The sequence below is a fragment of the Cucumis melo genome, chromosome 1 (genome assembly GCF_025177605.1).
Source record: "Cucumis melo cultivar AY chromosome 1, USDA_Cmelo_AY_1.0, whole genome shotgun sequence".
Lineage (NCBI taxonomy): Eukaryota > Viridiplantae > Streptophyta > Magnoliopsida > Cucurbitales > Cucurbitaceae > Cucumis > Cucumis melo.
The window spans coordinates 37,858,167-37,872,678 of record NC_066857.1 but is presented as its reverse complement, the minus strand read 5'-3'; the positions used below and the strand labels follow the sequence as shown (position 1 = coordinate 37,872,678).

Genomic DNA, 14,512 nt, shown 5'->3' with positions numbered 1-14,512 from the left:
ATCTAAATGCATGGTTGAGAATATAAATATATTATTGTTTAAAAGATATATATATATATATATATTATTTCCTTTTTGTTTTACTTTTGGTGAATATAACAAAATCCCCTAATTAATAAATAAAAGAGTTGATTATTATTTATGAATTTGCAAAACAAGAGTATTAATTAATTTGTGTCCACTCCTATCAATATCACATTCAATGCGTCATGAAATGATGACGATGGGACACACGTTGCTTCTTTCTAGGGTTTTTCTGAATACATCAAAGTCAAACAAGATGGAGTTTTTTTCTTTTTTCTTTTTGTTTCTTATAATGGAGAAGTTTAATGAATATATATATATATATATATAAAAGGATGATTCAATATAATAATATTATATATATCAATAAGCAGTAGGTTACACACACAACGAAAAATAAAGTAACTAAAAGGTTATTGTTTAGAAGTTACATAGATATATATATGTATATAAAGCTTAATTAATCCAATATACGATGGATTATGAAAGATTTAACAATATTACGTCTTACGTTACATATGTAACGAGAATGAATTATATTCATGGTGGCAACTGAGAATTGGAGCAACAATCACAGCAAAAGCCTGGTGGTGGAGAACTACAACACATGCATTGAGGACACATTGGGGGATCTGCCCATACCAAAACCAAACCATTATATTATATATCCATTTATTTTCAATCTTACATATTGTTTATTGATTCATTATATACAAAAATTTTGCTCACCTATTTTGGCCAAACGAGCTGCATGGGAGGTAGTAATTAGCATGAGATCAGGGGAAGAAACCACCATTAGAACTATGAAAACAGCAACAAGACCAAGATTATTATTGCCACACCTTTGCTGCAGAGCCATAATTATATTTCTTAACACTACACCAAATTAAATTCCTCTATTGCTTTTATAGACTGTTTTCCTTTAACTACGAAGCAAAGCATAGCCCCTCTACTTGACTTTCAAACATTTTTTCAACTTTTATAATCACTTCATTCAAACTTATCCCCATTTCATATTTTATGCACATCTCTGAGACTTTTGATATTAGCTAATTTCAGTACAAAGATGAGGCTTTGATTGTCAAAAGAGCGAGTTCGAGTTCACATTCATCAGTTTAAGTAATGTGGATCTTTTGACCCTTTCTTCTTTGATATTGTAGTGTAAGGGTGGCAATCACAGTCTCATATGAAACTTTCAACTTTCAATTAAATAATGAACATCCAATTTTTGTATATTTTTGTGATTCCAAGTATTTAACTAAACGTTGCTAATCGAACACGACTTAGGGCATAAAAAAAATTAGTAAAAGTATTGAGCCTTATTTTCTATGCAAAAATAAATATAATATATTTAGGTGCAATTGTTTTCTATTTTTATTTTATTTTTATTGTTGACTTTAAATTAAAGAGGTATGATAATTGCTCTAATTTCTATTTTTTTTTAATAAATGGGTAATAGATTATATGTTGGATTGATAAAACATACAATTTTTAAACCCATCATCCTAATTACATTTAGCTCCCATCCCAAAAAGAAACACTACTAGTTTTAATTGTAATTAATTTAACATCTAATATAAATAATCTTCAAATTACCATTACATATAAACACAATAATTAAACCATAAGTAACAAGCTAGATTTGAATTCATATACGGAATGGGGGGATTCGATTCAAGCTTTCCAACCATTCAAATGGACATCAGTACAAGGTTTCTATGCTTTTATTGAGCTCAGTACTACTGGCTTCTTACTGAAGAACATCACACACACAGACACACACATATATTTAGAGATAGGTGATGTTGAGTTGGATTTGATGAAGCAATAATATAAGTCAAATGAAATCATATTCACGGCGGCAACTGATCAGAAGTAGAGCAACAACCACAGCACTCGCAACACAGAGGTTGAATATGATCTGCATGCCAATATATATAGCATAGTATAAGTAAGATGTATATATATATATTTGTATCTTTTCATATATGATTGATTCTTCCATCTTCCATCTTTAATTTATTGAACTAAAAATATAGAGAGTTAAATCGATTTCCCCTTTTCTTTTCAATCCATTTTTCATGTGTTTTTGGGAATAGGATGAAGGATCTTTAAGTCTAAGTCAACCCAAATTTGTTCATCTTAAATTTCAACCCGACTAAGTACCTAACCCTTACACCTTGAACCAATGATCTCCAAATATATATATATATATATATATATCATTAAGACTTAAATGTTGATATTTCCAGAACCCCATCTATAAATGATCAAAGTAATACCATCAGACGTAAACATTATGATTTCGTATTTCAAGATAACTCCGAAACATTTGAGACTAATTTGCTCACCTGTTTTGTTCAATAAACGAGCTGCATGGGAGCTTGTTATCATGAGAGGAGAAGAAACGAACATCATGAAAACTATGAAAAGAGCAACAAAAGCAAGAGTATGATGAGACCTTAGAATAGCCATCGTTATGATATTTTTTCAACTTTGTCACAATAATCGCCTAATTCTTCCTTATATATAATAATAATAATAATACACACAGACAACTGATCTATTGTGTTATTATTTTTGTATGCCATTTTTGTTTTAATCAAAGTTACGTTGGTGCTCTCTATTTGACTTTCAAAAATATTTTTAGCTTCCCAACTTTTATTATCCCTTTTTCTTATGAATCATAAACTTATCATCACTATATACTTTAAACAATAATCTTACACATCATTTGGTAATTTCATATACAAATGATTGAAAATGAATGTCAGAAGAGAGAAACTACGTTAATTTAATTAAAGACAAATCTAAGTCACCCTTGAGGATATATATTTTCATTGGTTGCTTAGACAAATCGGGGTTTTGAGCACCAATTTGTATTAAACAATAAAAAAAATACATTTTCAATCTTGTATGAACTAAAAACACCATTCATAAACCCACCAAACATATTTATATAATCAAGCTATATAGAAATGTTATATTATTCAAACTTCGCTCAATATAGTGTGAATTGAACTTAATTGATTAAGACAATCCCATGTAGCTGTCACAAGCAAATTTTCAACTGATGGAAACAGATGAATTAGATCATGAAGAGTATTCATTTTATTGTTCGTTCAATATTTAGTATTCGGTTTAATATAATTAAGATGCGAATATTAATAGATACGAAATCAATTAATTAAGTAGACTTCTTCCATGAAAGGAATTAAACAACTTTTTAATTACATCAGCAAATTTTCACAGTCGTATTAATTTTGTTTTAAGTTTTTTTGCTTTTTAATTTTGTTTATTATATTTTATTTATATGTTATTAATTTCGACCAAATTTTAGTTGTGATTCAAAAAAAAAAAAAAAAAAAAAACCTAAATCAATTTTTTATAATTTGCTCAAAAGGACAATCACCAACCAAATGGAGCTTAGAGAGAATTTAGTTGCATCCATTGAAGGAAGTTGAAAGAGAGGGTGATTTTGGTACAATATGAGGGTATCTAGTAAGGATTAAAATATATTGATGATGTTGATAGCATGTGATATCAACATTGTAATTTTATGGATGAATCAATATATATATCTTCTTTGCCAAGTAAAAACATTATTATTTAGAATAATAATTAAGTTATTCATATTGATATTATATGGATATTGTTATTAGTATAATTAATGTTATTCATATTCGATTAAATAGTTAACATTTTTTATGTTTTACAAACATAGATTTATGAAAGATATAAAACATATAAATTAATAATGACAATATCCAGCACTTATTAGAATTGCTACCAAATATCACTAATGGTTACATTAATAATCAAGCATTCTCTTTAAATCTTTCAAGATTGGAAAATAAAGAAAACCAAAATGAGCAAATTAAACCTAATTTCTATCACGAAGACACAGAAAAAGAAAGAGTCAAATCTAAAACGAATCGTAAACCCTATTTATTTCATGGCTGGATCAACATATATTCTTTTGTTTTTTTCTTCTAACAAGTTTTGCTAATTTGTTTTTTTTTTCATAATATATATGACTCTACGAAAGTAATGTGTGTGTATATATATATTAATCACTTGTGAGGTTTTATAAATTTAAATCACATAAATAATAGTCATTAATTAGATGCAATTGAGTGCTGATACTGTCGAGTAAACTATGACTTAGAGGATAATTAGTACTATATCTTAGATTTTTTTGCATATAAATTGAAAGTTAATTAGGTAAGATATATTTCTTTAGGTTGAAAAGTTTGATATCACATTTCAACTTTCCTAATAATACTTACTCCTATTTTTCTATTATATATAAATGTGAAAAGAAAATGATTTCTGTATAGTAAAGCATAATATCAAAGCTAAGGGAAGGGAATTCACAAACACTTTGAAGTGTATTAATTAATTATTTTCATTCTTTTATTCTTTAATTAGAATATCGAACTGAGACTTCATTGATATAAAAACATTATTTAATCTATCACACATTAACCAAATTAATTAAAACAAATCTAAATTATTTATTATTATTAATAATATTTGGATAATTGGAGATTCGGCTTCTCCTTATTCTCAAAGGCATGCATCTTCAGAACAGGTATCCGCAAATTAAGATTTTTTTTCATGGCGACCCGTTCTGAGATGAAGTCTGAATCGGAGAAGCACAACAGCGGCAACAGGATCCTGCCGGTGCCGGTTCGCAGCAGACGCAGGCCGGGCATATTGGCGGCCTATTAACTGCATGCACACATATATACACCAACCAAACTCATAATTAATTAACTTCATTTAAAAAGAAAAAGAAAAAGAAAAAGAAAAATCCTTAAGAAATCCAAATGCTAATTACGTTGCTGTAGAAGAACACGAGTGGCACTGGCAGTTGGAATTGTCACGGGGGAGAGAAGCATGGCGAAGACGAGAACCGTCATGAAAACAGAGGTTATAGGGGATTTAGGTATGGCCATTTGGTAGAATATTTTTGAAGAGAAACAGTGAAAGAGAAGGGGTGTAGTATATATTGGTGATGGTTTTGAAGCTGTATGTATTCATATATTTATAATGAAACCATGGGTTTGAATAATCAATCAAAAGTGATGATATTTTGAAAATACATATCTGTACAATTTTGACTTTCATTTTTTATAATTATTTCCCGTTGCACAGTCCAACTTTTCCAACCATGTTCAAAAATATTACGCAAAATTAATCAACTTTGATGGGTGCAGTGACACCATATTGATTTCATCTTCTCATGATGATCAAACCTAGGCTAGCCAGGCCATATATATATATATATGTAAATTTAATTTAATTTTGCTCACTTGCTTAAGTTTTTTGGTCAATTAATTTGTTGATATATATGAGATATGATGTTTTGCTAGAATCCAAAAGTCAACCCACCAAAATGGACAATATTACCATACAGATCCACAACTAGCAGTTTAATAATGCATTTTTATTTATTTCATTAACATAAGCTAGGGAGCCGCTAGGGTTCAAAATGTTGAACAAGCATATATATTATCAGAGTAAACATAGATCACAGTGTGTGATTCTGTTTCATTAAAAGAAAAAAAAAAAAACATAGATTTTCAAAATTGAAAAAAAATTTAAAACGAAAATGGCCATCAAGTTGTAAGACTAATTAAATTCATAAATTGCACCTAAAATTTTCAAAAGGGGTTGCAAGATAATGATCCACTAAACCATTTTGACATTATTTGTTGGTTTAATTAAGAAATTAGGGAAAGAAAGTTTTAGGTGATGATGTGATATTAACTTAAATGTTGCAAAGATTGTATTAGGTGGAGAATGAGGGGAATGAAACAATTGAACCCTTTCTTTTTCCATTGAAAGGGACACCTTAACTCTATCGATAATAAGTTACTCAAAATCTGACATACATAGACCTAATTAAAAGGATTCATAAACTTTACAAGGTGTCCAATCATTTTTCATTAATACAAAATATATAGATATATCGTGGACAATACCTATATTTTTGCACATCTTCAATCATAATTGGTCACATGACAAATTATAATATATCTTTGAATGTATGTAAGTAATACTTTGAGAAAAGGTAATTAATTTGAACTATTGACTTTGTTTATTGACAATTTTGTCATCTCACCAATTGTATTATATTTAGATCGCTTAAATACTAATAATTTCTAATCAAAGAAGAAAAAAAATTAATAAAGAAGTTAGCAAAATATTCGTCCTCTATTCACGTTGTTTATATATCATTTGGTTTCATTTCTTAGCATCTTGAGCAATTTAAATAGATATCAAATAAAATTGACTTTTTGACGCAATAAAAGAATCAGAGAAAGTAATTATATTATATATGTAAAAAAAGTTAACATGATCATCTAAAGACGAGGACTCCAACTAAACACCAATAATGAACTTGATTAATTCTCAATCATTTTGAAGTAAGGACGAAAGAGGTGACATCTTCAAAACTCCAAAACATCCTTCCATATGATTTTCAACCTTTTGAAAGCAAGTTTGGTTTCTTCTCGGAGGATTCTAATTTATTGTTTGTTGCTTCACATTTGTAGAGAGAGTTATAATAAATTTGGTGAAGCAATTGGCAAGTCATTTGGGTTGGCACACAAAACATAAAATTTCTTGATTGGATTGCACCTTTCTTCTCTTATATAGTTTTCCCCTAAGCTTCATGTTTATTTCAAAAAGGGTTTCATACCATATCAAAACAAAAACGATTCTTCATTAATTGTATATTTATTTATTTATATTTATGAGTGTTATGTGCTTTTAAAACTTAGATGTAATGCTTTGATTTGGAAGAGAAAGTGACACATACAATCATACTGGCCCATTGCTATATAAAAAACTTCCAAAAAGCTACAAACTCAAACTAAGTCTTTTTGTCGAAAAAATCTATATATTGTCTTAATCACTATATTTCATTCATGCCTTTAATCAAACCCTGATTTGACCAAGAGAATATATTGATATATTTACTATAATAATAATAATGATAATAAAAAAAGGGCATGTTAGTTTATATATATATGTTTACCTTCACCCCCTTACAATAGAACAAGTCGGAGATTCCATAATTAATTATCATTAATAGATAAACTATTGTAAATTTGGACTGTGATCAAATAGAGTAAGATTGCAACTAAAGGAGGTTGAGAACAATAATAATGAAGAACAAGAAGGGAGAGGATAGAACACAAGGATTTTACGTGGAAAACCTCTAAACAAGTTAGGGTAAAAACCACGGGCAAGGTTAGAAGAATTCACTGTATAAAATAGGAGTTATAAAAACTTTCTTTCTTATTGAGGGCTATAAAGCTCTCTAAGAAGAGACTCTCTCTATTTTATATTTCACTCAACTTGTTGGAGATTTTGGGATGGATTGGCAACTATGGGTTCTTACCTATTTATAGCCAAAAAATATTTGGCCATCAAGCAAATCCAATGGCTCTAATTTGTCCTTGATATATGTGTATGATCTAATGGCTCCAAATATTTTAGAGAGATGTGAAAGATTTAATGATTATAAATTAATCTTAGAAAGAGTGTAAGATCCAATGGTCCAAAATTTGTTTTCAAGAAACTTCTTAAATCTTAAAGATAATTCAAGATAATTATTCAACGTAAACAAATAAAATTACTCCAATCACAATGGTTACTGTTTTTGTAATAATAATTCTTCCCAATCACAATTTATTTTTAGCTTTTTGTTCTTTCTTCTTTTTACTTTCAGCATCCGATTTCTTTTTACAAGGAAAAAGAAAAGAAAATAAGAATTAGCAATTTTGAGATGATAAGTTAATCCTCATGTTGATTATTCTTTTTTTATTTAGTTGTAAGTGTAGATTGTTGAAAATAATCTTTTTATTTAATCACATGTTATAGAGGGTGGAAGGATGAGTTAGGAGACAACTTGTGAATTTCTGATTTCTTTAAATTCAAAAACATTTAATCATATTAGTTACAAATAACTCAACCTTCAATATAATATAAAGAATCAACCCAAGAACAAATTAAAAAACAAAAATTGAAAAATTCAAAGTCTATTGTTGGTTTGGAGAGAATGACATTGAGAAGGACTTTTATACTTAAATTTTTTTGGTTCATACATATTCCATTAGCATAATCAATAGTATAATATAATCTGCTTAATTAATTATCAGGGAATGAAAAATCATTTACTTCTTTAACTTTCTCTCTATAAACTAGCTAAACTAACCAAAATATAAAGCAAATAAATAAAAAGTTTTAAATTCATTAGGGCAAAATGGAAGCTAAAATTTTGTGATGGCCATCTAAATCATTTATATATATATATATCAGAATAATGACTTTTAAAAAAAATTTAATTTTGCAAGTGCAAAAACCATAAACAAAACTTCATTTTTCTGGAAAGAAAAACATCAAAATATATTAATGTATCATACATGGTCAATGATATTATTGTAAATCCACCAGCAGAAAAAGAAAATAAAAAAGGAAAATTAACACATTCTGCATACATATGTATACTCAAGCTTATGTTAGGTAATTGAACTTGACCTGATCCACTTGTATTCATAAGCTGTCACACCAATCTAAAAAAGTCAATGAAGTTAAATCTTTGTTTATTCATGAAAAACAACATAAATTTGTTGCTCATCATCAATTATAGATATATATAACTCAATGGAAATGGAATTAAGAAGGTAATCTAATCATGGATGTTTCGACATATTTGCTCTTTGCCTTTCTGAGTAGCGGAGCTCTGCTCTATCTTGTTCCAGCTCAAGGTCAATCAGGTAATGTATATTTATCCAAAACTCAGTCTAATTACTACTTGTTTCTTCATAAAATCAATCAACTAAGTTTCATTTGCTTGTATTTTAGGCTTCATAAGCTTGGATTGTGGGTTGCCACCAAACACAAACTACATTGAACCAACAACAACACTTCAATTTACTTCTGATGCTGCTTATATAAGCAGTGGTAAAAGCAAAAGCTTGTCCTCTACTTATAACGAACTTCTACAGCGACAATATCTTCATGTTAGAAGCTTTCCCCAAGGACGTAGGAATTGCTACAATATAAGTGTAAAAAAGAATACAAAGTATTTGATGCGAGCAAGTTTTTTCTATGGAAATTACGATGGGCTCAACCAACTGCCAAAATTCAATCTCTACTTTGGAGATAGCTTATGGAGTACGGTGAATTTTACTGATGAAAACATAGATAGAACAATAGATTCCATACATGTAACCTCAAACAATCATGTACAAATTTGTCTCATCAACACAAACACTGGAATTCCATTCATCTCTACATTGGAATTCAGACCTTTGCCAAATGAGACTTATGAGATGTTGACAAGATCGTTGTTACTTTACAACCGATTAGATATGGGTACAACGAATAATCAAACATACAGGTTGGTTCCAAAGAAACGAAATTTATTCCATACATGTGACATATTCTAATTTGAATACTCATAATCCTCCTAAAAAGTATGTGTTGACTTCTCTCTTCAGGTTTCCTAGTGATATATATGATCGATTTTGGCCGCCCTTCAATTGGCCTGAGTGGACAAGCATAAGTACCACACTTATGATAGATTCAACTTATGATAGTTATGAACCAGGGTCATCTGTCATGGGAACTGCAGCTGTTAGAATAGATACCAAAAAGCCTATGGATATTTGGTGGGAGCCTGAAGATGTAAACACCCAGTATTATGTATATATGCACTTTGCGGAAGTTGAAAATCTCCAAGCCAATCAAACCAGAGGATTCAATATCACTTATAGTGGGAGACTTTGGTATGGTCCTCTCATAACCAGCTACTTGTCAGCACAAACAGTTTATAGTACAAGGCCATTAACAACACCAAAAGATAAGCATCTATTCTCACTTATACCAATTGAAAATTCAACACACCCTCCAATCATAAATGCCATGGAAATTTATTCTGTAATAGATCTGTCAGAGCTAGCATCAGATCAAGGAGATGGTACTTACTAAACCTTATTATCTATCTTAAAATTATCCTTCACTTATGTGAACTTTAAACTGATTCTAATCCTTGTCTGGCATATGAATAATTAGTGGATGCAATAACAAGCATCAAGTCAACATATGGAATAGTCAGAGATTGGGCTGGAGATCCATGCGTTCCAAGAGCATACCCTTGGGAGGGTATAGATTGTACCAAAACAAATGAAACTGCTCCTAGAATTGTGTCTTTGTAAGCAAATCACGATCACATATTCCTTTCTAACCATTTACATGAAATGATTAACTTTTTTTCCTTCAGGAATTTGTCATCAAGTGGATTGACAGGAGAGATTTCTCAAAGTATAAAGAATCTACAAATGCTAGAAATATTGTAAGTAATGGTTAGATGTATGCAACCCGAACCTAATTGTAACTACTTTAGAGATTAACCACTTTTGATCTTTGCAGGGACTTGTCAAACAATGACTTGACGGGAAATATCCCAGATTTTCTCTCGAACTTATCAAACCTTCGAGTCTTGTAAGTAACAGACATAACTCAGCTTGAGTGGTAGGACTTAAGATGCACAATATTAAAGTATCGTTGATTTCTCTTTATACAGAAAGTTAGATAACAACAAGCTCACAGGCTCTGTTCCATCTGAACTCCTAAAGAGAGTCGATGATGGTTCATTATCATTAAGGTTTAGTTTCTAACAAAAAACTTATGCTTTATGTTAATATAATTGTAATTTTGATGCCTTCATAGACTCTTCTCACCAAAACAAATTGATTCTCATATGTTTTATTGTATGTCTTATTGAGATAGTTTTCAAGGGAATCCAAATCTAGCTTGTACATCAGATTCGTGCAAGAGTAAGAAGAAGACGACTAGTATTGTTATTCCAATTGTAGCATCAGTTGGTGGATTCATAGGCATCGTGGTAGTTTCAATCATCGTTCTTTTAATTGTTAAATCAAGGAAGAAACGACAAAATAAAACCGTTCTTCCAAAAGTGGATCCCTCAGGACCCAACGACCAAATAAGTGATCAGTTCTTGGAGACAAGGAGGCGGCAGTTCACATATTCAGAAGTCTTGAGGATGACCAATAATTTCGAGAGAATTCTAGGAAAAGGAGGTTTTGGGATAGTTTACTATGGCACTATAGACAAAACTCAAGTGGCCGTGAAGATGCTTTCACAAGCTTCAGGTCATGGTTATCAGCAGTTTCAAGCAGAGGCACGTGTACATCACTAAAGTTTATCTCTAAGTAATCAGCTTCGTCCCTATAATACATCAAAGTATTGTTTTCCATATTGCAGGTTACACTTCTTTTGCGAGTTCACCATAAAAATTTGACAAGTCTTGTGGGATATTTGAATGAAGGAGACCGCCTTGGTCTCATTTATGAGTTCATGGCCAAAGGAAACTTAGCAGAGCATCTTTCTGGTGATCTACTTGCAATTAACTAAAAAGAACTTCCACCCATGTTTTTTATTTTCTAAAGTTGTGCTTATTTCTCAACATTTTTTACAATAATTTTTATCATTCAACCCAAAACCCAAAAATTTGACATCAGTTTTTATCTCTCTCAACTTGTCAAACTCAAACAGAAACGAGTTCATATGTGCTAAGTTGGCAAGATAGGCTCCGGATAGCAATGGATGCAGCACAAGGTAAATTGATTGGTTCACATGGGCATTTTTACAAACACCTAATCGACATAAGACAAGTTCTAACTGTTCAAAACAGGATTGGAGTACCTACACGATGGTTGCAAGCCACCCATAATCCACAGAGATGTGAAAACAACAAACATCTTATTGACAGAGAATTTCCAAGCAAAACTTGCAGATTTTGGTTTATCCAAAAGCTTCCCAGTAGATGCCAACAAGACGAACAACTACATGTCCACCGTTGTTGCTGGCACCCCTGGTTACCTTGATCCAGAGTAAGAACAGGAACCAAAATTCATCCACTCCCTTTCAATTGCTAAGTCAATATGATATTTTTTGCATAAACAATAAATTCTGCAGTAACCCAACATGATACAAAAGTAGAAGATCCTATTTTCAAAGCCCTAACAAAAATTACGTTATGGCTTGTGTTCCAGCTACTACTTATCGAACAGGCTGACGGAGAAAAGCGACGTGTACAGCTTTGGAGTAGCTCTACTGGAGATAATCACCTGCAGACCTGTGATATCAAGAAGTGAAGAAAATGTTCATATTAGTAAATGGGTAAACTCGATGGCGGCTCAAGGGGACATAAATGGGATAGTGGATGAAAGATTGAGAGGAAAATATGATGCTAACTCAGTTTGGAAGGCAGTGGAGGTGGCGTTGAATTGTGTATCTGGGAGCTCTGCAAGAAGACCAACGATGAACCATGTGGTGGCGGAACTGAAGAGTTGTTTAGCCATAGAATTGGAACGAACGCCGGAGAGTGGAGGTTATAATTCGACGAATTCCGTCAATGTGATGTCCATTATAATGGATTACAGTGAAGCCACTCCAATGGCTAGATGAAAAAGTGTTGAATTTCCGATGGAGATTGCCGGATCTTGTTGACTTTACGTTGGATTGTAAACTAATATCACTTCTAGTTGGATTGTAAAGTTTAATTAAACTAAGAAATAAACATTTTATTTTATGGTTTTCAAAGAAAGTCAAAGTATTTATATATTTACAATAGTGTGAGTCTGTGACATCTAATTTTGCTTACTTTTTCTAAGTATTTATTATTTAAATTTTGAACAAGAGAGGATAGTTGGAATTTTACGAAAGAGTGACGCATCAAGAGGATTGGAATACCTGCACGATGGATGCAAACCGCCAATAATCCACAGAGATGTGAAAACAACAAACATCTTACTGACAGAGAATTTCCAAGCCAAACTTGCAGATTTTGGTTTGTCCAAAAGCTTCCAAGCAGAGGGCAACAACACCCACATGTCCACCATTGTTGCTGGCACTATTGGTTACCTAGATCCAGAGTAAGAACCAAATTTAACAGATTTCATTGCAAATTAAGGATTCTTGATCGGATTTAAATGTACATAAATAAATTTAACTGCTCGTCTTTTCAGGTACTATAAATCCAACAGGTTAGCTGAGAAAAGTGATGTGTATAGCTTTGGGGTTGTTTTATTGGAGATAGTCAGCTGCAAACCTGTAAGGCCACTAACCGAAACTTCAGCTCATATCATCAAATGGGTAAACACCATGGTAGCTCAAGGGGATATTAATGGCATAATTGACCGAAGATTGGAAAGAAATTATGAAGTGAACTCAGTTTGGAAGGCAGTGGAAAATAGCGTTGAATTGTGTATCCGAGAACCCTGGAAAAAGACCGACAATGAACCAAGTGGTGGCGGAACTGAAGAATTGCAGATTCATGTTTCTTCATCTCGCACTTTGAGCTTGGATTGAAAATTTATGTTGAGAACAGAGAAAACCTTACCGCATAATTATATTAAAATTTGATAGATGTTCATTCTTATTTCAAATTTGGATATGAACTTTTGAGTGTAGCCTCAACAATGTGTCTTATAGTTCTTGAAATTATGTTTTAAAAGAATGTTGGTTCCTTAACAATAGTTTGATATAAATTCGAATTTATTGCTGACATTTAATTAACGAGGTTTTAAATGTAATTTACGAATGATTGGTCCATTTTTCTGTCGACTTGACTAACTACAAGTTGACATGAAATTACTTATTGATTATGTCAGTTGATTGGCCAGCCCTTTTTTAGAAAAAATATTGCCCATTATTGAGTTTGGTTAAAACTGTAGTTCTCGTCTTCACAACAATCCAACCAATAATGCATACTGATTGTCTAAGGCCTTTTATTCCACACGTATTTGTGAAGAAAATAACTAATAGAGCCATTGACTCCATAAAGTCTACGGTTTCCCATGTGGCCAATTTTTTGTTCAAATTGAATGACAGTAGATATTCAGCAGCCAAGTCTTCCTTGACTTGCCTCCAATGGCAGCATCGCATTCATTGGATAGACATCCAAATAATTTTCAACCTATATGAAAATTAAAATCGAATAAATAATATATTAAATAAACACGAAAGTTCACGGAGAAGAATAACTCCAAAAGTTTCTTTCTTTTGATGTGAAATTCTTGACATACCTCTTCAAATAGAGTACATAGATTTGATCAATCTTGGATTGTGTTTTTTTTCTTTTTTGGATTTAATACCTCTTGGATTTTATTGGTTTTGATGGTATTTTAGATAAATATAGAGTTTCATTTCAAAACCAATTGGTTGTGTTAAGAATAATTCATATATTTTATAAAGATGATGAGGTTGTTCTCCATCTTTCCAAGGTGAGATTCTTCACGTAATACTCTTCTGCAGTTGTGGCTTATTGAGAGTTTTTGACAAGACTAAAGAATTTAATCGTGCCCAGCACAGTTTTATTTTTGCAAAGGCTAATTAGTATTCCGATGCAAATTATTCTCGGCCATGAAGCTTGACTCAACTTGCA

At 31.3% G+C, this 14,512-nt stretch overlaps 2 protein-coding genes and 2 long non-coding RNA genes across 4 annotated transcripts; 2 read left to right on the top strand and 2 right to left on the bottom strand.

Moving 5' to 3' along the window:
• Window positions 1-363: 363 nt before the first annotated feature.
• Window positions 364-903, bottom strand: LOC103500766 (uncharacterized). The gene is made up of 2 exons (XR_540146.3): window positions 754-903; window positions 364-656 (listed from the first exon to the last, which is right to left on the bottom strand). It is a non-coding gene; the product is annotated as an uncharacterized LOC103500766 (long non-coding RNA).
• A 651-nt stretch (window positions 904-1,554) lies between these two features.
• Window positions 1,555-2,592, bottom strand: LOC127151762 (uncharacterized). Its single transcript, XR_007824950.1, has 2 exons — window positions 2,376-2,592; window positions 1,555-1,945 (listed from the first exon to the last, which is right to left on the bottom strand). It is a non-coding gene; the product is annotated as an uncharacterized LOC127151762 (long non-coding RNA).
• Window positions 2,593-8,723: 6,131 nt separating this feature from the next.
• LOC103500754 (probable LRR receptor-like protein kinase At1g51890) lies at window positions 8,724-12,697 on the top strand. The gene is made up of 12 exons (XM_008464163.2): window positions 8,724-8,816; window positions 8,905-9,442; window positions 9,543-10,021; window positions 10,117-10,255; window positions 10,325-10,396; window positions 10,474-10,545; window positions 10,628-10,708; window positions 10,834-11,245; window positions 11,329-11,455; window positions 11,620-11,682; window positions 11,759-11,957; window positions 12,120-12,697. Exons 1-12 carry the CDS (start codon window positions 8,735-8,737, stop codon window positions 12,532-12,534), a joined length of 2,679 nt encoding a protein of 892 aa, XP_008462385.2. The 5' UTR covers window positions 8,724-8,734; the 3' UTR covers window positions 12,535-12,697.
• Window positions 12,698-12,844: 147 nt separating this feature from the next.
• LOC127151761 (probable LRR receptor-like serine/threonine-protein kinase At2g28960) lies at window positions 12,845-13,650 on the top strand. Its single transcript, XM_051092071.1, has 2 exons — window positions 12,845-13,001; window positions 13,095-13,650. Exons 1-2 carry the CDS (start codon window positions 12,958-12,960, stop codon window positions 13,435-13,437), a joined length of 387 nt encoding a protein of 128 aa, XP_050948028.1. The 5' UTR covers window positions 12,845-12,957; the 3' UTR covers window positions 13,438-13,650.
• Window positions 13,651-14,512: the final 862 nt, after the last annotated feature.